The 22,361-nt window shown below is 44.3% G+C and overlaps 1 protein-coding gene across 1 annotated transcript; it reads left to right on the forward strand.

The window, feature by feature from the left end:
• The first annotated feature begins 166 nt into the window (after positions 1–166).
• Positions 167–20,497, forward strand: LOC120841914. The gene is made up of 5 exons (XM_040212915.1): positions 167–290; positions 1,380–1,395; positions 4,606–4,747; positions 10,034–10,421; positions 20,228–20,497. The coding sequence occupies exons 1-5, from the start codon at positions 249–251 to the stop codon at positions 20,495–20,497; spliced, it is 858 nt and encodes a 285-aa protein (XP_040068849.1). The 5' UTR covers positions 167–248.
• The last annotated feature ends 1,864 nt before the right edge of the window (positions 20,498–22,361 follow it).

The following is a 22,361-nucleotide window of genomic DNA, read 5'->3' on the forward strand; positions in this document are numbered from 1 at the left end:
AGACGGCGGGGGCACCAGATGTTTTTCAAAGAAATGTATTGTGGCGTCTAGTTTAACATCTTCGTGTCGGAAGGAAGCTACAACCTTTTCTTATATAATACATTTCTTTGACGCCCTGTATTTTTTTTATGTTCGCTGTCGTATATTTCAAAGCTTTTCCCGGCATAAAAGGTAGTTACATCGAAGCATGTAAGGTACCCAAAGGGAAGAAAGCACCCTGGAAGTCCATAATTTTGTGAACAAGTAACATGGCGCATAGCCTTCAGCTTCACCTCCTTCTTCTCGCGTTGGTGAGTGCAAAACTTAGTAAATAGTGTACACCAGCTGCTGAAAAAAACGATTCTGCCACCTTTTGTGGAGAGTATCTTTTAACTGTCTTTGTTAAGAGGTTACGCGGCTTGACCATTTCTATACAGTGAGATTGCAGTTCTGAACAATCTGTTCTCGTTACAACGAACAGGATAATGGGGTAACAAAATGTACGAAATGCCGCCACAGCTATAACAGGAATTTGATATTTGTCTGACGCTTCCGGTAGCAAAGTTTGCTGCATGCCGCACACAACTGATGGTCATCACAGACATAGTCGTAGCTATCAACTTTACAATTAAACAGTACTTACCAACTTCAAAACCGAAAGTGTTCATGCTCATGAAAAAACTAGTATCAGCTAAATTTTAGTGGTGTATTTTATGGTTTTAATTATAGATAATATTCTTCAAATACCTCTGAACAGAGAACCCTCGTTTCATAATCATCCGCGCTTCCCCGCCGCTAGATTTGAGGGTTCTGCACGAGTGGTGTAACTTTGGTGCATTTCCGAGTTTGCCACGCGCTTCGAGTCGTTCTAAAGTAAACTCATTAATTGGTTTTCGATAACGCCCATTGATATTTTAATTGTAACCATGTGCTTAGTTACACTATCTTAAAATGGTAATTAACACATTTTAGGCCATCATCCGACTTGCATGGAAAATTAGAAGCCTAAATAATGCCTCCCCCCTGGCCGTGTAACACACCTGCACAACGCCCCTTTGTGTTTATTTTACAATTTGACCTAATTAATCTGCTCGAAATAAATAAAACACCCTGTTTATCGAATAAAGCTAATATTCTGGCATGAAAGTGCGTCATGAAGTAACGCTAAAGCTCTGCGCCAGTTTACTATTTGATCTAAAAGCGTAGTGTTCAACATAAAAAAACACTGCGCTCATTCTACCAAACCCACAGAGACACACAAATATGACGATATATTTCTACTTCCGGCTTGAACTGTAAAAGTGATTAGCTTATAGAATATGCCGTTTTGTTCTAAAATCAAGCGATGTCCCTGTCCGGCGTTCAAATTTTCACCTCAGCGTGCTTCCTCTTTTATACAGATCCCCATCCAACAATGTAAGTACACACTATTCAGACACGCACTTTACAGATATGTTATCATTCATTACTGCCACGAAACTGGTTTTCGAACTACCAATGTTTGTGAAGAGCTCTAACAAGAAATTTTTCGAAAGAGAAAAAGCTTACTGTGAATTGTTTTATGTTTGTTTTTCTATATTTTAGTATTGTTCGCAGCTATTAAAAAACTTGATACATTACCTCCCCCATTCCCTTGAGGATTTTGTTTTCGAGGTAAAATTCTATCAGTTGCTGATGATGAAGATTACTAAAACATATGACAATGAACTATTTAAGGCATATGGATGAAGCAACAGAATATATCAGATCGTTGATGTATATTACAATTTTATAAAAAAGTAAGGTACCTAAAACACTTCCGTGTGGGACTCATAATTAAACTGGCAGAGGTAGAAAATGAGCATTGTTAATACTAAGAGATTTCTGACGATTCATTAGTAATGAAGGTATCCAGTCGATTATACTGTCTTCAATATTAAGTTGGGAAAGTTTCAGTAGTAAACGCTGATGAGGTACAGTGTCGAAAGCCTTGGAAACATCTATGAAAGTGGCACGAGTAGAAAGTGACTTGGTGAAAGTTTTATGGAGGTCAGATGAAAAAAAAAAAGTTGAAAGTTGCATCAGATTTTTTCGGAAAACATGCTGACTTGGATGGAGCAGGTTATTTTGAACTAGGAAGTTTATTACGTGAGAGTAAATAATATGTGCTTTACAATTTTACAAGGTATGCTGGTAAGGGATATATGTATGAAGTTCGATAGAAGATCTCGGCAACCATATTTTAGCAAATGTATGGCGTTCCCATGTTTCCAGTCAGAAGGAATATCAGAGGTTAAAAGAGATGCCTGGTATAAGCGAGCTAAAATTACGAAAACTATAACAATTTCTTTGGTTACAGACAAAACCCTTGGTGATGATATGCCATCAAAGCAAGGGGCAGAGTTAGGGTTCAACATTTCAATAGATTTGTCGGTTATATATATATATATATTTATACGCTAGCGGTTGCGGTAAGGCGCCCGCGCAATATTTCCGTCTTTTATCTAGCCCCAGCCTTGTACCTGCTCCACCAGTGGAAACTTTAGTGCAATACTACGCTTCTCACGTGCTCAAAGTCTTTCTGAAAATGACTGATTTAGTGGTTTTCGATGACGCTGAGCAAATTTCTAATTGGAACTATATGTATATTTTAATTAATTAAAAGGTTAATTAACGAATTTTAATTAATTAGCCGACTGATCGTTACGATTAGCCCCCTATACGTATTATGTCCCCCTGGCCATATAACTCTACACCACAAGCGGCTATTTTTAAACAAATGTGTTAAGCATAAAAAAACACCCTATATACAGGGTGTTTCACGAAAAGTGGACAAACTCGATATTGCGAAAACTACGCGTCGCAACAAAAAAAGCTTATGTCGTTTTTGGTCGTGGGCCAGGTGCCTATTTAGGAAAATTATTGAAGTCCGGGATAATTGGATTGTTAAATATTTTCGCGTAATTAACTTTTTTGATGCTCAGCACCATCGAAAAACACTCTATCAACAAATTGCAGAACGATAGAAGGCACGCGAAGCATTTTACGGCTTTCTGAAGAACCGCACAAATTCGACGGGTTTTTAGGTTTCGGTTTGCAATCGCTTGTCAGCCCCGACGGCACCGCGCCCGGCAGAGAAATAGTGCAACCAAGCTCTGCTGTGCTTTTCTCGCGCAACGCGGCAGAGGCTGGTTGCATATATATGAATATATGCAACCAGCAGATATATATATATATATATATATACAGAATTTCCTGGTATATATAGTGAAGATTGACAAGTGCAGCCGTAGTAATGTTGTTAACGCAGAGGGGAGAGAGTGATCATTGAATTTATTGCATTAATGTTAGGGGAAGCAAAAGGGAAAGTGAGCTGGCAAAAAATTGGGCCAGGAGTGGGGATAGAACCCGCAACCTCCGCCTATGCGGGGCGATGCGTTAACCAATTAGACCGTCCCGGCCACTGGCTTCGGCGGATGATTAGATCATTATCGCGTTCCGCCGCTGCTAGCTTGGTGCCCGCTTGACGAGTAGAAACTGTGGCGCGCCACTGAGTTCCCCACGAGCCTCAAGTCGATCTAAAAAGAGTTGATATAGTGGTTTTCGATGACGCTCAGTAAGTTACCAATTGGAACCATATGTCTAGGCCATGGGCACTGAAGAAATCAATAGTAGGAGGCTAGTGACGGAGAACTGAATGTTAAGGGGAAAGTTTTCAATTACCTTGACTTAAGAAGTAATAGAATAAATTGTTATGTCTGATGTCCCTGTGCAGTCGCTGCTTATCTACGCAGCAAACTCAAACTTCGGTTTTTCGTGGCATCCGAAATTTTGCTGAAGCCAAATTTTTAACTTTTAAAAAAACCTTCTATGTTTGTTGTTTTTCAATTGCCGCTTTGAGGACTACGGGGCTTCTTTTCAGGTTCTAAAAAAATGAAAGACGTTTACAATCTCATGTAATGCCGAATTAGAGCGCAGCTCTTGAGGGGGAGGAGGGAAAGATACAAAGAGGGTATGCCCCTCCTCCTTACCTCCCATTTAGGGGAAAAGTATCCGCTAAATTTAGCGGGGAAAATCTTCCGCTAAGTTTGACGGGGAACATTTTCCACTAAATTTGGCGGGGAAATTTTTCACTAAATTTATCGGGGAATTTTGTCCGCTAAATTTGGCGGGGAATTGTGTCCCCTAAATTTGGCGGGTAATTTTTTCCGCTAATTTTAGCGGGGAATTTTGTTTGCTAAATTTAGCGGGGAATTTTTTCCGCTAGTTTTAGCGGGGAAATTTTTTCCGCTAAACTTCGCGGGAAAGTGTTTTCGCTTAATTTAGCGGAAAGACTTTCCCGTTAAATTTAGTGGTGGAAGTTTTTTCGCTGAATATGGCGAGGAAAGTTTTCCGCTAAATTTAGCGGGAAATTTGTCAGCTATATTGAGCGAGCAAATTTACCCATAATCCAGCGCGCGGTTACGCCGACGCCGACGGCGAAGGCGACGCCACTCAAGTTGGAAACGGGCGCCTAAGATTTGTACTCTAAAAAATTTATTTACCTTTTTACTTTGTTTTAAAAGTCGAACTTTCCGCACATTTAGCACCCTTCCCACTCTTGGGCCCTGGAAGTCTAAACGTGCAATATACTTCTTTTCTTTCTAGGCGGCGGCCGTCTCATTGATCTCGAAGATATCGTTTACAAATTCCTCCTGCTAAATTGCACTAACAATGAAAGGCTGGTAACTTATGATGTCTTTGGTGATAACAAAACACGAGGCCCCCATCCCGAACAAGACCTTTTTAAGTATGTTATATACTACATTTCTGGCTCGAATAACGAACGTCCAGTCATTAAATAATAACATTATTGGCGTAACAAGATTCAACGGCAACCTCTTTTTATTACTGCTAAAAGAGAACAGCCGTGCAGAATTTCCCGGTATCAAAGATTTAATCGGCCCGCGCAGTGACTGCATTCCCAGTTTATTTCGTCCAAGGCAATAGGCGTAAGCCACGAAACCCTGCAATTAATAATTGATTTCGCAAGTAAAAATACTTTGATCGAATAAAGTCAAGCGCAGTGTAAATCGCTCACCGCTAGCCGGAGGCCTTGGAGATACGACGTTGAAAGCCACAAACAAACATTAACTTCCCAAATTCCTTCTAAGAAAGACTGCATCGGTTCTTCGCCGTTATTCAATTGACCGGTCGATTTGTGTCGTATTTTGGTGTAAAATTTTACATTATTCATTACTGATTGAATCTTGCAGTACACCACACTATTGCCTTGCTACCTAGCAGCTATTGTTTGTGTTTGCTTATAACTGAAGTCTAATTTTAAATTGTGGCTCTAATGTGTGTACTAGTCGAGGACACTGAGTTTGAGAGTAGCGCAAAGACCCTTATGTTCGCATTGAGTACGAGCACGCAAGCCCTCAGCGAAACGCTGCGGAGCGCGTCAAACCAGCGCTTTTAGTACAGCGGAATGCAAACGCATAGGATGGATGGATGGATGAATACGCCTGAGCCCTTTGGGTCGGGCGGTAGCTTACGCCACCTAGCCATTTTGTTTTACCATTGCATGCGGTGCATACGCAAGCACACGCAGCGCCATCTAGATGTTTCCATGCAAACTGCTGCAAGCAATCTGAAACCAGTATTTTGTCCAGCCAATCTAAGTCCCGCGCCGTCCCGCGTGCGATGATGCCAACGAGACGGGAACGCAAAGGACCGCTGCAAGCAACCATGGATAGTGAGCGTACGTATGTAAAGCTCGTGGCGTTGCGTGAGTATAAAGCAGGGGTGGCCAGACTGGAATTAGGTTAAAACCGCGGATAAAACTACAAAAGTTTAGAGAGCCGACAAGAAAAAAACAAAAGGAGGGGTGTGTGTGTGTGGAGGGGCGGGGGGGGGGGGGGAAGGGGGCTTATTTTTAACAAGGAACAATATGGAGAGAACAGTCCTTTTCAAAGAGTACAAGTATAATCGTCGGCTACAACAAATAACACCAGGCATCATAATGTTTCTCAACCGCTAGGCAAAAATAAATGTATGGTTCGTTATCCAGTCACTGTCTCCTGATGTCCGTTGTTAGGATGGAACCTTTACTGTCCGTCCTAAATCCCAGAACCTAACTGCACGTTCCCCCGGTCCGTCCTCGTCGTCTTTCCCATTCCGTGTTTGTACTCTCGCGGCACGTGCGCGGCACGTGCGCCTGGCATAGTCCTTCGCCAGACACTCCTCACAGGTCTCCCCCTCTTGAGACGTGAACCAGACGGGAGTATATCTGGAACTGGCTCGTGGTACGGTCTCAGCTGGTCCGCGTTAGCCACGTGTCGGTTTCGCCCAGTAACTGGGTCCTTAAGCACAAAGTCGTTAGCACCCAGGCACTGGACCACACGGAAGGGCCCCGTGCGGCGTGGAGCAAGCTTCGCAGTAATGCCTTTGGCCGCATCGCTCAATGTGTGGGCGTCAAGAAGGACAAGGTCACCTTGACGTATTGTTGCAGGCTTCCGGTGCCGGTCGTAATAAGTTTTTTGGGCCTGCCTTGCTTTCTCTTGGTGATCCCGAGCGAAATCGAGTGCGTCGTGCAGGCGCCGATTGACTTCCGCCGCAAAAGCATGACATTCTGAAGCTGGTGGCTCCCTGTCATCCTTGAGTCCCGCCACTTCCCACGGGGTGCGAAGCTCTCGGCCGTAGCAAAGGAAGGCTGGGGTGAATCCGGTGACGACGCTTTCTGCCGTGCGCATCGCGAAAGCGATTTCAGGAAAGTGCTGGTCCCAGTCTCTGTGGGTAGAACAATATGCTCTAAGGCTCTCCTTCACCGTGCCATTGTGCCTCTCTACCATTTGTCCTGATGGCCTGTATGGCACAGTGTGGCGGTCGGCGATCCCCCAGTGGCTTAGGAGACCTCGCCACAGTTTACTGACGAATGGCTTGCCGTTGTCACTGGAGATGGAAACAGGTGTGCCGTGTCGGCAGAAAACATGCACCATGCACTCTATAATGGTTTTGCTGGTTGCTGTTCGTAAAGGAAAAAGTTCGATAAACTTTGTGAATTTGTCGATTATCACCAAAAGGTGTTTGTTGCGTCTAGGTGTGGTGGGCAGAGGTCCTACAATGTCCACACTTAGCTCCTCCATCGGTGCAGTGGCCCACTGGCTGCTCATAAGCCCTTGTGGCTTCTGGCGGCGGGCTTTAGTGCGTTGGCACACTTGACAGCAACGAACGTGCCTGGCGACGTCAGCTCTCATTCCCAACCAGACAAAGCGGGAAGAGACGCGTTTTAGAGTTTTGAAAAAACGTGCGTGAGCTCTTGTGGGATGGTCATGTGACATCTTAAGTGCCAATTGGCGAAGATGGGTAGGGAGCCAGGGCACCTTTCTTTCCCCGCGTAGTTGAACGAGGAGGCCGTTGGCTTCTACTTCGGTTGTTTCCGCCAAGTCCGCCAGTAGGCGCCGGTCAGGGTCATCATCAGGAAGCTTCATGCCTTCTTTAACACTCAGGAGCCTCGACAAAAGAGTGTCCTGCTTTTGCTCGTCAATTAATCTTGCTCTGTCGCTCAAGCAGGTGACATCGTCGATCAGGGACACTGCTGCAGCTGCCTCAAAGGTGATCTGAGGCTCCGACTCTGGTGCACAGATGGGAAACAGCGTGCCCTACTGAGGGCATCTGCTGGGATATTCGCAAGCCCTCTCCGGTGCTTGATTTTGCAGTTGAAGCCCTGGAGTCGAAGCACCCAACGCTTGACTCTTGGGGAGGCCTGGCCGGTGCTGAACATCCAGGATAGTGAGGAGTGGTCGCAGTGGATTTCAAACTCGGTAAACTCGAGGTAAGGTCTGAACTTGTCTACTGCCCAGACCACTGCGAGACACTCCCACTCCTGGACGGTGTAACGTCGCTCAGATTCAGTAAGCACCCTGCTGATGAAGGACACCGGTTGCAGTTGGTCGGGGCCTTGCTGTAGAAGCACTGCAGCTATGCCAACTCCGCTGGCATCTGTTTCGACGACGAAGGGCCGATTCAGGTCTGGCAAACTCATCACCGCATCGTGAGCCAGTGCATCCTTGAGCAGGGTGAAGGCATGCTCCTGCTGGTGATTCCAGATCCACTTTCGGTCATTTCTCAAGAGATCGGTGAGGGGGCGGGCAATAATGGAGAACTGTTTGATAAAGTTCCGGTAATAGCCAACCAAACCCAGGAAGGCTTGCAGCTGCTTGACTGTGGTAGGTCGGGGGTAGTCGAGCACCGCCAACACCTTCCCCTCGTCCGGCCTACATTGTCCAGGGCTTATTACATGGCCCAAAAACTTCAGCGACTGGCAGCACACCTGAACCTTGTCGGGGTTCGTGGTGAGTCCTGCTGATCTGATGCGCTCCAGGACTTCTCGGACATGTGCAACATGGCTGTCCAGGGTCTCTGAATACACAAGTACATCGTCCATAAATGTCATAGCAAATTGGTGGTTGATTCCATTCAGGACTTTGTCCATCAGCGTCTGAAAGGAGGCTGGACCACCTGCAACACCAAACGGCATCCTTGTAAACTCGAAGGTGCCCTGGTGGCATATGAACGCCGTCTTCGGAAAGTCGTCCTCGCGCATAGGGATTTGGAAAAAACCCTGCGAAAGGTCAAAGCTTGAGAACCACTCCGATCTCCCGAGTTGTGCCAGCAGCCAGTCGGTTCGGGGCATTGGATACACTGGCACCCTGGTGCGTGCGTTGAGCGGCCGGTAGTCTATGGCCAGGCGAAAGCCTCCGGACTTTTTGGCCACCAGAACAGCCGGGAGTTTTGGTGAAGATTGGCCCAAAGATCTCCAACAATTTCTTTATAGGAGCATACACTCCCGGTGTCTTTGCAGAGTCTCCATCGCCTTCGGTAGCACTATGGCTGAATGTGGTGGCGCAAGTTGACTCCTCTTTGAAGAGGTTCTCCAGGGAGTACGAATATTCTTCTGCCCCAAGCTCGCTGCTTGCTTGCTTTATGGCCTTCACGGAATGGCTTTCCCATTCCGTGTTTGTACTCCCGCGGCACGTGCGCGGCACGTGCGCCTGGCATAGTCCTTCACCAGACACTCCTCACACCGTTATGCGTATACGGTTCGAAATTCTTTCTCGAACAATAAAGGAAACATGGACACCGGACACATCGGTGTGTCAAAAAGTTTGTGCAGCTGTATGTGCGTAGTGTAGTACAAAGCTGCAAAGACTGAGTTTTTCTTTCTATTTTAGAACTTTGTTTGCCCTAGGGACACAGGAAGGGAAGAAGGGCACTCTTACCAGGGAGCCGCGAGCCGCACTTAGTCCCCCAAAGAGCCAGAGGCGGCTTACGAACGACAGTTTGGTCACCCCTGGTATAGAGTATGGGCAGTGTGGATCTTGCGACCCTAACGCAAACGCACAGCGCTTGCTTTTTCTCATATACGCAGTACTAAAACTTTCTACTGTCAGCTCATGTGTACGGTGCTTGCAACGCGTTCAAGCAAAGTCACAGGAAGCAGTATTGTAACTGACAGTATAAGAAACGCTGAGCGTAACGAGTTCGCAGCATCCAAATATCGCGCTACAGCCAATGAGATTTCAGCATTAGCCGATAAGAACGCCGAAGGGCAAATCACGAAGCAAGAATCGTGATCATAAACCACGGCCCGCGCTTCTCAAGCTGACAGTGAATGTAGGTTTTCACTGCATCGCTATGAGCTACAAACTAAAATTGTATGTCTGTATTAATCATCCCAAGATCTCAACCGCGATCACAATTGTGCTCTAAACAATATTTGGCTTCAGTTTTTGTAGCGCAGGCTGCGTGGCGATGAAAGCTTTAGGCGACAGCAGCAGAATAAACTGAAGGACGCAGTTTTTACCATGTAATCTGCATCGTAATGTGGGTGTTCTTTTCTGTTGCTTGAAAAAAATGTATGAATCCTTTTACGTCATAAAGGATAATATAGTCAATGATAAATAATTTGGAATAATACTTAATTGCTTTGACTTTGCTACAGAGATCAACCTTCACTAGAATAATAAAAAAACTATAACCATGTCCCTAAAGGGATCAAGCTGCCGAGAAATGCGCCTATTCTTCAATGCAGGAACCCACCTGTGACGATTGAAGTCGGCCCGGTGACTTACGGCAAGGCTCAAGTACAGTCGCTACAGATTTCTGCTGTTTATGTACAGATTTTTCACAACAACCAGACTGATGAGGTAGGTAAGGCTCAGATATCAGAGCAAGTAGAGCACGAAGACGAGTACATCTGGACCGTAGACAAGGGACTAGAGTTCACTGCTAAACTCACGTTCAGTGTAAACGTTCCACTGGTATATCAATTCAGCTCAGAATTTTCAACATCAGTGAAGTCGAGTACTGGATCCACAACGGTCGAAACACGCACAACGAAGCAATGGATTAAACAAGAGGTAGAAATACCCCCTTTATCCACCATTGAAGCCAAGTGGTTTGTCAACGAAGCAAAAGTGGTGCGTAGAATTCGACATCTATAATGAACCAACCGTTTAAATGTTACAATGCGAACACGCTATAGGTCTAGCGGCATTGCTTATTGGACCACCCTTCTAAGAAGTGATCGCTATAAAATTTGCACAACGGCATTTTTTCCCATTAAAAGCAAAGGAAAAAAAAAAAAAGGAGTTTCGGGGTAATTATGTCATAAGACGCCATGTTCGAACTTAATCCTCCTGGATGTATTATCGTATTTTACGTTACTGACCGGTTAATATTTTGTTTGTTTACGAAGCGTGTACAAGGGGCGAACTATATTGATTAACAATTTATAATTTGCTTTGCTGCAGATACCGGTCACTTACTCGTATGTGCCCAATAATATGTCCATCCTCTCGACAGACTTCCCCGTCTAGCCGCGATTTCTCTTGCTCCACCTCTGTGGCAGCCTTTCCACGCCCTGCCGGAGCCACTTTTTGGGAGCACCTGACACCCAGGCTCGAACAGCTGCTTCCATTTTATTAATGGCCAAAAATAGTGTCCTCGTAGGTAATTTTGTTTTATTCCACCCAACAGATGATAGGCACTGGAGGCCCGATCAAGCCATATCTATGCGCGACCAAACGTTTGACTGGTCGTACAGCCTGCCAAGAAGACAGCGGAGTCCGATGAGACACTGGCGGATCACGCCTTCACGCGAATGCGCACGACGCTATGATTGACCGGCACCTGGTCGGGTTTGGCCGTCTTTGTCACACATCGTGCGACCAGTCAGACCTTCGATCAGGCATGGGTATGGCCTGACCGGGCTCCCAGTGGTTATCACTTGTTGGGTGTCATTACAAATCCCATTCTAGGACGCTATTTTGCGGTCACTGATAAGCAGGAAGCAGCTGTCTAGGCGTGGGAATTAAACACTCCCAAAAAGCGGTTCCAGCATACCATGAAGAGGCTGCCACACATGTCGTGCAAGGGCACTCGACTCCAAGAGGAGTCCGCCGAGAAGGATGACAGATATGCACAGATTTCTAAGTTACCGGTGTCTGCAGAAAAAAAAAATGTAAATAAATATTTTACTTTCCTCTTACTATGGTTATCAAAGACACAGCCAATCAGAGCACAAATGATTAACCTACGTGCAGAAAGCTTAAGAAAATTTGGAGAGATACAGTTTAACCATACTGGGTAGCTAAACTCAAGCGTCACACAACTCTCAACGTAAAAAAAAAAAAAGAAACGTTAGTCCAAAATTAGCATTATAAAAAAAAAAAAAAGAAAAATTCGACTGAATGCGAATGCGCAGTGGGAATGCATTCGACGTGGATAATGTGTGGGTCCTATTCGCGTCACTAATATTTCCCGACATAATTGCTGGTTCTCGAGTGCAGAGGGACCACAGCCATGTTTCGGTGTGAAGTTACAGGTACGGGTGCAGAGCTAATGACTTCACAACTGCATTTTAATTTGCTAAAGCCATGACTATCTGAAGGACGTGACTATTTCTGTGGCGTTCATTATTGCCCGGAAAATGTGTTAACGTTCTCAGTGTGTCTTTTCTTCGCCAACATATTTCAGTTAATCGGAACTGAACTCAATCAGCCGTATTCACCATCGTGACTAACTAGCGCTGTTTAAAAGTTAATAGCGCGTCTACGTAATCCCAAGCTAAGTGAAAAATCAGCGACTACGGAGCTACTAGACCCTGCGGTAGTCAGGAGCAGGAAGCAGGCGAGTCATCCTTTTCGGAGGTACATTGGGGGATGGAGAAGGAGCCACCAAGATGAAGATCATAACTGGGATATATAAACAGAGAGTAGTGGCCCATAGTATGGTGCGCCAGCTTGAGAGACCGAGCCTGATTTGTCGTATTTTGGTACCTTTTATTAGTTTGATTTTTTGCTTCTTTTTGAGGTACAGCGCATTTATATAAATCTCATTTTAAAATAATTTATCTTCAAATCAAATACTTGCATCGGTCAAATTAAAAAGAGCCAGAGATTTCATATTACTCCTGGGGCTTTACTTCTCCTGTATGGTTCCATGCGTAATAGCACAGCCCGAAGCAAGGTCTTAAAGGTTTTGTTTTTTCTGATTGCTTTCTTTTTGCATTTTAGATGGTCAAAAAGGCGTCGGGCTGTGTCCAGTTTTATCACGGAAAATAAATTATCATTCTACCAGCCGCTAAAGTTGTCAAATTTAAATATAAGGCCAAACTCTCTGAGCCTAATTAAAAAAAAAAATTCTTAGAGTTGGAAACTTTTCCCCAAAAATGAGCTATATGCGTGTACATTCCCTTTTTTATATGTTCATTATTTATTTATATTTTCTTCCCGGTCACCGCGACAGTTAAATCCGCTAGTTCCAGATATCAACCAACATACCTTAACGCCTCTGCGGTTTTGGCTCGCGCACGCAACGAGGGAAATCATTTTGTGTAAGCCCCTAAGTTAGTCAGCCTATGTGGGCGTAGGTGTTTCAGCTGCAAAGAAAAATTCAGCTAGTACAGTACAACCGTTTGCCTCGAATTTTTAACATGCATCACGTAGTAGTGATTCACGACGGCTGCACAACATTAGAGCGCACGACACAAGAGCGCCGACATTAGAGCGCCACGACCTTAGCGCACGCGACACGAGAATGCAGTGAAATTATCTCGCGTGTCATTAGAGCGCCCGTCACGAGAGCGCACCACCAGCCCAGCGCGAGTGGCCCGACCCGACCGACCTCTTGTTCGGACATCGCGTGTTTTATGTGAAATTAGCGCGGATTTTCGCCGCGGCATTCAGGAAAGACATTGCGAAATGAGTCGACGAAACTTTTGCTTGTGGCAAACCAAGAAGTGTTGCAAAAAGCTGACAGCAGAAAAAAAAAAGAAGAAAACATGAATATTTGTTTTGCCCATTTCAGCAGAAAAAAGGCATTGCAGCCATCTAGCTTCATTAGTTCTTTGATTTGAATTGATAAAGTTCACCACCGACCTCACTAATTTTATTTTAAATTATTTTAAAACGTTCAAAAGGAAAGAAGCATCGTAAATACTGCCAAGAATATACCAAATATATGCTTCCCCGTATTCTGGGGTTTTTAAGATCAATTTTGAGAAAGGAGCTCTCGTGCCAAGTGTCACATGTCAACCATTCATATTGTCACAAATGACAATATTAAGGTTTCTCTGTATCCGTCAAAAGCCTGGAAAGCTCGGCATCCAATAAAATTGCCCTCAATTTTCCTTCGATGAGTTTTTTGCTGAGTTTTTTAGCGGTGAGCTTTCTTCATTACAATCATGGACGTCACAATAGTATTTTCAATTATGTGAGAGACGTCTAAATAGCCACCTAATAGATCGGAGCTTAAATACTGCCAAGAATAGACCAAATATAGCAAAAAGTAAACTATTTCTAGTATATTCCAGAGGCGCACCGCAGCACCGCGAAGAAATCTTAGACTCTCTGCTCCACCCAACTGGAGACATTCCCTGTACCCGTGTACGCCACCCCCACTCCTCGGCCCCTTCCTCTCTTCGATGTGAGTGAAGAATTGGTTAGAAAGAGTCGTACCTGATTTATTTATTTATTTTTTTTTTATGAAAGACATATTCAATCAATCGATAAAAGCAAATCCTCCGATCCGAAAAGTCGCACAATTTTCTTCTGTCTGCATGTGGAGCCGCGCACACACCACACATTTGTGCGGTGTTCGCTCAACTGGTTGTGCGCTCTCGTGTCGCGCGCTCAACTGGCCGTGCGCTCCCATACACGACCCATCCAGATCAAAACTGGCAGGGGTGGGTTTGTGCCCCAAGTACCCGAGTTTCGCAGCGCAAGCGTTAGTAAAATGGGGTTCAAATACCTGCTTGTTCAACTACAACAACTACAACTTCTACTACTACTACTACTACCACCACAACTACTAAGGATAGTATTATTACTAATAATAATAGTAATAATTCAATACACATTTATTTTCGAGAGCTATATTCATCACGAAGCAGTCTGGTTCATCAAAGCCGACAAGAGCTTGTGTGACTAAACCCTTTTAGGTAGAATTCAGGCACGTAGCTGGATTTTGTTTCGGGGGGGAGGGGGGGGGGGGGGGGGGGGCCACCCATGACAAAATGTTGTATGAGGAGAAGGGGGGAGAGGAGGTCCCAGCAAAATGGAAGATTTCGGGGGGGGGGGGGGGGCGGGCCCCATGGGCCTCCCCCCTGGCTACGTGCCTGGTAGAATTAGTAACATAGTCGGTCAAGAAAGAAAAAGTTAAGATACTAGAAGACTACAGGGTGATTCCACGTCAATTCATGCAATGATGGTCCGGGTCATAATTTAGATATTTTTGTTAAAAATATGTATAAAAGCCATGTTTTTGGGAGGAACATTCAGCTAGATATGAACGCCATAACAATTGTTTTCGCTGAGATATAAAATAGAGAAGCTTGAGGCGTGGAAATTGAGAAGATTTCACAATGCTAATTTGCACAGTCGTCATTTCCTTATCGAACCTTTCACGGCACCATAACTTTTTTAATATGTTTTACAAAGGTTATACAACACATAGATAAAAAATTAAAAATATCAATACAATATTTCTATGCAAACAAAAATATCAAACATGGCATAAAAACGCGTTTTAGAGACATATTCACAATTTTTTTTCAAATAAACCATCTTTCATAATAGTTCACAAAACATATCAAAATACGGGTATTTAAATATTCTTTACAGATATGTAAAAAATTATATGCCCACCCTTAATTGTCTTTTTGTTATTAACGCGGAAATGCGGCTGATTTCTCAAAATGTGGCAAGATTGGGCGTCCATATTTAAAAAAAACTCCATCTTTTATTTTTTTTTAACTCCCCGTGGCACTTTACAGTGACTTGAACTAACCTTTTATGGCAAAAGATTGAGTAACATACGAGCTCCAAGCGGGAAAAGCTACGACAAACCTTCACTCGGAGCGAGTCGACGTCTTCGTCAAGGCGGCTTTGCCGCGCAGCACCAAACGTTTTGAGCGTTAGTTATGGCATGTATTTTATATTATTAAAATTCTTTTTTTCATAAGGGCTGAGTATTAGTGACGCGAAAATGGACTTTGAGCTGGAATACCATTAATTAGCTTACAATTCACAGGAACAAAACTGCCCCACTGTGCGAATTCGTTAACTATGCATAGATAAGCTTAAAACTCTCAGTTATGCGAGTGGCCATGTATACATCCGGCCTCTCGGCATATGATGACTTCCACAGATGAGAAGCCTGGATTCCTCTCACAGGTTTTATGGTGGTCCACTCTGCTTGCTTTACCGCACGAAACTCTCGAACCCGTTCCACAGACAGGTGGAACATGAAGACGTTTGTTACTTTTTTACGTAGCACTTCCACAAAGTCTTTAGCGGTGGCAATCGTTGAGTTGAGCGAAGATCTCAACTTGGTGAGCGTTGTTCTTCCACCTACTTCATCACAAGCGCTTTCTCCGTGTCCAGTGGCTGAAAAGATCCATCTTGCCGAAGAGTGCGGCTTCCGAGACAATTCGTGGAATTGGAAGCGATTCTTGAAATGCGCCGCCGCTCCGTCTGATACAAGAGTTATTTCAAAAAAGACTGAGAAATGAACATTAACATACTCTTTTATGGCCTATGTGGCTAGAAGAGCGTGAGCTGTGTCATGTGTCGTGTGCCATCGGTGACAACGGCAAAGCTTTGCGTGCCTTGCGTGGACGTAACCACACTTGTGAAGAGAGACACTTGAGTTTTTTTTCAATGAAAACTCTGCACTTCGGTTGGAAAGAGTACTGTCCATTTTTCCGAAAAATCGAAGTGGAACATCACTGCCTTGGGTGGTAAGGCGGTTCTTGTGTGATGTATCAGGCTTCGTTCAAGGTCAAGGATGTAAGAATGCCTCATATACTTTTCGCTCTCCTACTGCCGCAGAAAGGCAGAAGTGTCCATAACCTTTTTGACGAGTTCGCCAGCGTCCCATAACGCGAAACAGATCTCTTCGTCTTCGTCGAGATGAAGCGACTGCAGCGAGATGCTCTGCGTTTTTGGGCACTTTTCGCAACGGCGCAGAAAGCAATCGTTCTGTGGAGCGCAGAAGAGGTAGATGAGCTTGGGGTCGTCTTCAGTAAATGTCTTCTTTGGGGCATTTGTTATTGCCGTTAAAAGAAACTGATAATTGACGCAATATATGCATGTGCACACCTCGTGCTCGGGACTTTTTTTTTTTACCCGTTTTGGCCGTGGGGAATAAAATTTGGAGATGCCTAGTTCGGGATGGGGATGGTCCTTCCTAAACAGCTGGTAAGCTGCCTTAATAGAGCGGGTCATAAACCTTTTTACGACTTTGAACATGTCGTTGATCATGGCTTTGACGACGTCCTTTTTGTTGGGGCTTTTAACAGAGCATGCGAGGTCGTCGCGTGTGTAGTACTCAATTGCAACCCTCACGTCTTCGGCATTCGCCTTTTTCCCCATGTAGGGATCAGGGGTTGCCCAAACACCACCTTTGCGCTTCAGTTTTCATGTTTGATCAATCATGTAGGCAGTCGCTTCCGACACCAGACGCAATCTTGTTTTCTTCAGGATGATTGGTGGCAGAAGCACGTACAATCGCTTGCGTTCCTGGTGGGAACTACATGCCTTCAGCACTTCGCAAAACGCGTCAAACCACTCTGCGCAGTGCTCACAACTGTCTTCGAGTTCGAGAGTTTCGTGCGGTAAAGCAAGCAAAGTGGGCCACCGTAAAACCTGTCAAAGGAATCCAGGAAACTCATCTGTGAAAGTCATCATATGCCGAGAGGCCAGATGTATACATGGCCGTTCGCGCAACTGAGAGTTTTAAGCTTATGTATGATGCATAGGTAGCGAATTTGCAGAGTGGGGCCGTTTTATTCCTGTGAATTGTAAGCTAATTAATGGTATTCCAGCTCAAAGTTCCTTTTCACGTCACTAATACTCACCGCTTATAAAAAAAGAATTTTAATAATATAAAATACATGCCATAACTAACGCTCAAAACGTTTGGTGCTGTGCGGCAAAGCCGGTAAGACGAAGACGTCGGCTCGCTGCGAGTGAAGGTTTGTCGTAGCATTTCCCGCTTGGAGGTCATATGTTACTCAATCTTTTGCCATCACAGGTTAGTTCAAGTCACTGCAAAGTGCCAAGGGGAGTTTAAAGAAAAGAAAAGATGGAGTATTTTAAATATCGACGCCCAATCTTGCCACATTTTGAGAAATCAGCCGCATTTCCGCGTTGATAACAAAAATATATTTAAGGGTAGGTATACTATCTTTCTATATTCGTAAAGAATATTTAAATACGCGCATTTTGATATGTTTTGTGAAGTATTATGAAATATGGGTTATTTGCAAAAAAAATTGTGAATATGTCTCTAAAACGCGTTTTTGTGCCATGTTTGATATTTTTGTTTGCATTGAAATATTTTATGGATATCTTTAATTGTTTGTGTATGTGTTGTATCACTTTTGTAAAACCTATTAAAAAAGTTATAGTGCCGTGAAAGGTTCGATAAGGAAATGACGACTGTGCAAAGTAGCATTGTGAAATCTTCTCAATTTCCACGCCTCAAGCTTCTCTATTTTATATCTCAGCGAAAACAATTGTTATGGCGTTCATATCTAGCTGAATGTTCCTCCCAAGAACATGGCTTTCATATATATTTTTAACAAAAATATCTAAATTATGACCCGGACCATCATTTCATGAACTGACTTGGAATCACCCTACAGTAAATGTTCACTTCAGTAGTACTGATCAATATAAATCATTAATAAAAATATCGTTAATGTCAAACGGACCGAGACAGGAGAAAAAAGTTGAACTTGGTTCGTCCGTAAGGTCAAGAGACATAAAAATAATAATACTATTAATAATAATAATAATACATTTATGGACGCATCGGGACTGTTGAAGATGGATATGTCTAGAGGCATATCAACGTTAGCGAAGGGCTTGTGGGATGACACCATAAAAAAGCAGAAATATCCGTACAAATGCTAGCTAAAAACAAATATGAAGCGCCCGCAAAGAAGGGCTTTCCGTCGTCTTTTTCACAATATCTGCTGCTCGAAGCCTTTCTAGATGTGTCCCCCGACGTGCCAAGACAGTAAGTGCTTCGTTAACGCTGGCGGTCAGCGTTGATAGGAGCCATGGAGAAAAATAACGCATTTTGATTCGATTTGATTTGATTTTTGAGCCTTAGCACTGAGCCGAGTCACAATCTTAACCTCGGATAAACTATCCCTATCCCCTAATAACCCCTTCCTCTGGCAAATAGCGAGCGCTCGGCACGCACTTGCCGAGCGGATTCTTGTTTCCCTCTATGCGGGCAATCTCTCCGTGTGCCGCTCGTAGATCTGGAGCCAGTGGGGCGCTCGCCGAGCGGCTCCAACCGCTCCGTGGAAAAGTGGCGGAGCGCGTCGAGCGGTCCGGAGTAGTTCTCCGCGCAGCCTTTTTCGGAGGAGTACGATTTGTAGTCGTCACTCGCAACGTTTCAGTTTCGTTATCGACATTCCCGCGGGGGAGTGAAGGAGTTTCGCGGCTTTTTTGTTTCGATTGCTGGGTGGGCTGTCTTGCTGTGCTGGCTTTCGTTCCCCTCGTCATGACCGACTCGCCGAGCAAACTGCGGCGATGACATCGTTGCAATGAAATTCAGGAGGTATAATAAAACGCAGTGACAGCGACGAAGATACCAGCTTAGCTCCAGATCGAGTGACGACGAGGCAGCCGTTCTCGGCGAAGCGTTTGCCGAGTCGTTTGCCTGGCCAGCGAAGAGGCCCAAGATATCGCGTTACGTCGAAGGCGTTGTGCGCGCCTATTCGGATGAAGAGGTAGATTGGTATGTCGTTTGGATAGGTATGTTTAATGTAATTGGAATAATTAGAAGACAACACGTCAAATACTCCGCAGAGGGAAGTCGCTTTTGGAGATGACGATCGCTCGTACAAGTACTTCTAGTTGTCTTCATCGGGCCTATATAACTGTAAGGAAAAATAAATTCTGTCTTAATGTCGGAGTCACCGTTAATCAAGTAGTGAAAAATCGATTTTCTTTTTTTCTTTCTTTGTCAAAGCATAAAGTTCCGATCAGAACTTCATGCTTTCGGCAAGATAGCGATGGGAACCGAAACTGTTCGAAAGCGAGAGCAGACGCTCTGGAAGCGGCGACGTTGGGAACGTTACGCTCGATTTGCTCCGCAGCGCGTGCCACTGGGATGGATCACGTGATTGATCCCTCACGGAGGCCGACCGCTCGACGACCGCTAGCGCGGAGCGCTCGGCATTTGCCACGGGAAGGGGCTATAAGTCATTTCAGTCGCCTTTTGAGTCTCTCGGGGTGACTAGGCCCTAAACATGATTGGTGAATACCGAGTGCTTACTTAGCTGTGATTACAACTTGCCACGTGATCATTCTAATCGAGGACGTTGGTAGTCAGCGGTTAAATAGGTGTAAGTCACGTCCGGTGAGTAAGGTTGATTGTCTTTGTTCGTTTTCTGTACCCGACTAAACCAATCACGTACCGAAATTGTGCCGTGGTCCTCTCTTTTTTGTTTTTTGTGTGCGATTGATTTAGTCGGTGTTAGCGTACCTACAAAAACAACGAGCGCCGTGACGGTGCACTTTTGGCGGGGCGTGATTGGCCGCATCGGCTGCGTCCGGTTTTAGTTGAAATGGACCATAGTTTAAGATCAAGCAAACATTTTGCGCCATGGTGGCTTGATCGGGGTTCTTAAACTGACGAGTCAGTCGAAATTATCGATGTTGTTGTTTTTAATCTTTTTTTTTTTTTTTTTTTTACTTTTTAGGTGGTGCCGTGGGTATTAGACATCACCTTGAAGGGAAACGTTGCAGCGTTGTTTGAAAAGCCAGGCAATCAACTAGCCTGGAAGTACATCTCCGTAAGCGAGGTTAAACATGAACACATCACAAGGAACGGATCTTCTGTCTCTCTCCAAGCTTCAGGGCAGTTTACAGCAACCGTTGCTCAGAGCTATCACCTTTCTACCAGTGAGAAAAAATTAACGCAGCGCACTGCGAGATTGGCTAAATTTATTTTTGAGCAAGTGGATGAATGAACCGTAATCAAGAGGATTAATACAGTCTTTCAATGAATAAAGACCGAAAAAAAAGTCCCAATGTTTACTTTGGCCCAATAAACATTAAAAATTCTCCATGCAGTACTTTCGGTATTTCGTTTATTGAAGCCAGGGGGACTAAAACCCCAAAGCAGATAAATAAACAAAATTCTAAATAACATGTGACTTTTTAATTTACCCAACATATAAGGAAATTCTGAAAAGCAAGAAAAAAAACAGTAAAAAAATAAAAGAGGTGTGCGTATATTATGGTTTTTGCTGTTGTTGTTTTACAGAAAGAGACCAAAATGTATTGGGTACGTGGTGTGCAGAGCAGGTCAAATTACTATTTTTTGTAATGAAATTACATTACTAATTACTTTGTTTAAGAACTCTGAAAAGTAATTCAATTGCATTACAAATTACTGCAACACAAACTTAATCAATTTTAATCGCAAATTACGGCAAAAAGTAATTAAATTCATTTCAAATTACTATTTCATATATTCACAATTTAATTTCACACCAACTTTTATTAAAATGCTACTTACTGTCAAGGAGAGCTGACTAGAACTCCCTGTTACAGGGAGTTCTAGTCTCTAGCTAGTAAGGAGCACTTGAGCTTCAAAACTTTTGTCGGAGAGAGATCCTCTTTTGAAGTAGCGTGTGTCTCTGGCCATGCTGAACAATCTCTCAGCGGGCGCCGACGACTGTAGTTGAGTGTTAAAACGGACGAAGAGTTATTTTATACTCGGAGAGCTCTCGAAAGCGGAGAAGTCTGCCGTCTCGCTCTGCGTCCAACGCTGAAACTTTTCAGCCACAGGAAAACGGGCTTCTGACCACCTGATGTTCAAAATAGCGTCGACTGGATCCTGAACTTCCGAGTTTAGCTCGATTTTCTCGCGTTCTTGTGTGGGAAATGATGCATAATACGGCGCTGCACCAGTGTCCACTTTTTTAGCCTTCAGTTCCTTGTCTGCCCGCCATGTCAGCTTGAACTTCGAATGTGTCGCGGCCGCAATCATGTTGTCCGGTTCTTGAAGTTGTTTTGAGAAGCTGAAAGAATTTGTTTGATGATCGCCGTGGAAGACACACACACGAGGTGATTGCTCTCGCTGGCATTCAGCAAATGATGTGCGGCCTACTCACCACGACGTTAGTAGGTTACTCAATGCACACGTGATTCATTTCGGTTTTATAATTATACCATTCTGAGCGTGTACAAAAACAGGCAGGATATTCAGTACAGTCACTTCGAGATACAAGCGAAGGGATCAGTCACATTGTAGATAAAAGGAAACATAGTTCTGAAGGTACCTTTTTGCAACACCGGTTTTTAGACCATCAAGAAGGGCCCTGCAGAACTGCAGCTCCCACCTCTTATATAGAGCACGTTGCAGCGACCTTAGCGTCGGGAGCAGAACTCCCATTTACATATACCCTGCAGAATGTCCAGGGACTGTACCACTGGTTTCAAAATCTAAAACATATCATGGAAACGCAGTAAATTACCCAAGAACTAAACACACTCAATGAAGGAAATGGGGAACAAGAGTAATAGCCAGCCCATACGATGATATTAATACATCAAATTTGACTTGCCGACGTGAACTCTTAAACAAAGGCCAAGTCTTCAACGGCGATCCTTGAAAGGTTCAGGTCATCTAGAAGCGTGTTGATGCCGCTTCCTAGTCCTCGAATTTGCTCCAATTCTCGGTAGATGCAATTCCATCGTGTCGAATACGGTACAAGGAGAAACCGTCCAAGGTGGCTTTTCACTATATTAAGGAGATGCTGGAGTGATGCTATTTGTTCCACAACGCTTTGCATTTTACGATGACGCTCGTGCAGTCGCGTTTGTATT

This window comes from Ixodes scapularis, unplaced genomic scaffold (genome assembly GCF_016920785.2).
Source record: "Ixodes scapularis isolate PalLabHiFi unplaced genomic scaffold, ASM1692078v2 ptg000720l_1___fragment_3__unscaffolded, whole genome shotgun sequence".
Lineage (NCBI taxonomy): Eukaryota > Metazoa > Arthropoda > Arachnida > Ixodida > Ixodidae > Ixodes > Ixodes scapularis.

Excerpts from the sequence above, each read along its gene's own strand:
- LOC120841914 (XM_040212915.1), top strand. The coding sequence starts at position 249 with ATGGCGCATAGCCTTCAGCTTCACCTCCTTCTTCTCGCGTTG. Across the intron at positions 4,748-10,033 it reads CCCGAACAAGACCTTTTTAA|GAACCCACCTGTGACGATTG; the intron begins GTATGTTATATA and ends TCTTCAATGCAG. Across the intron at positions 10,422-20,227 it reads TTGTCAACGAAGCAAAAGTG|GTGGTGCCGTGGGTATTAGA; the intron begins GTGCGTAGAATT and ends TTTACTTTTTAG.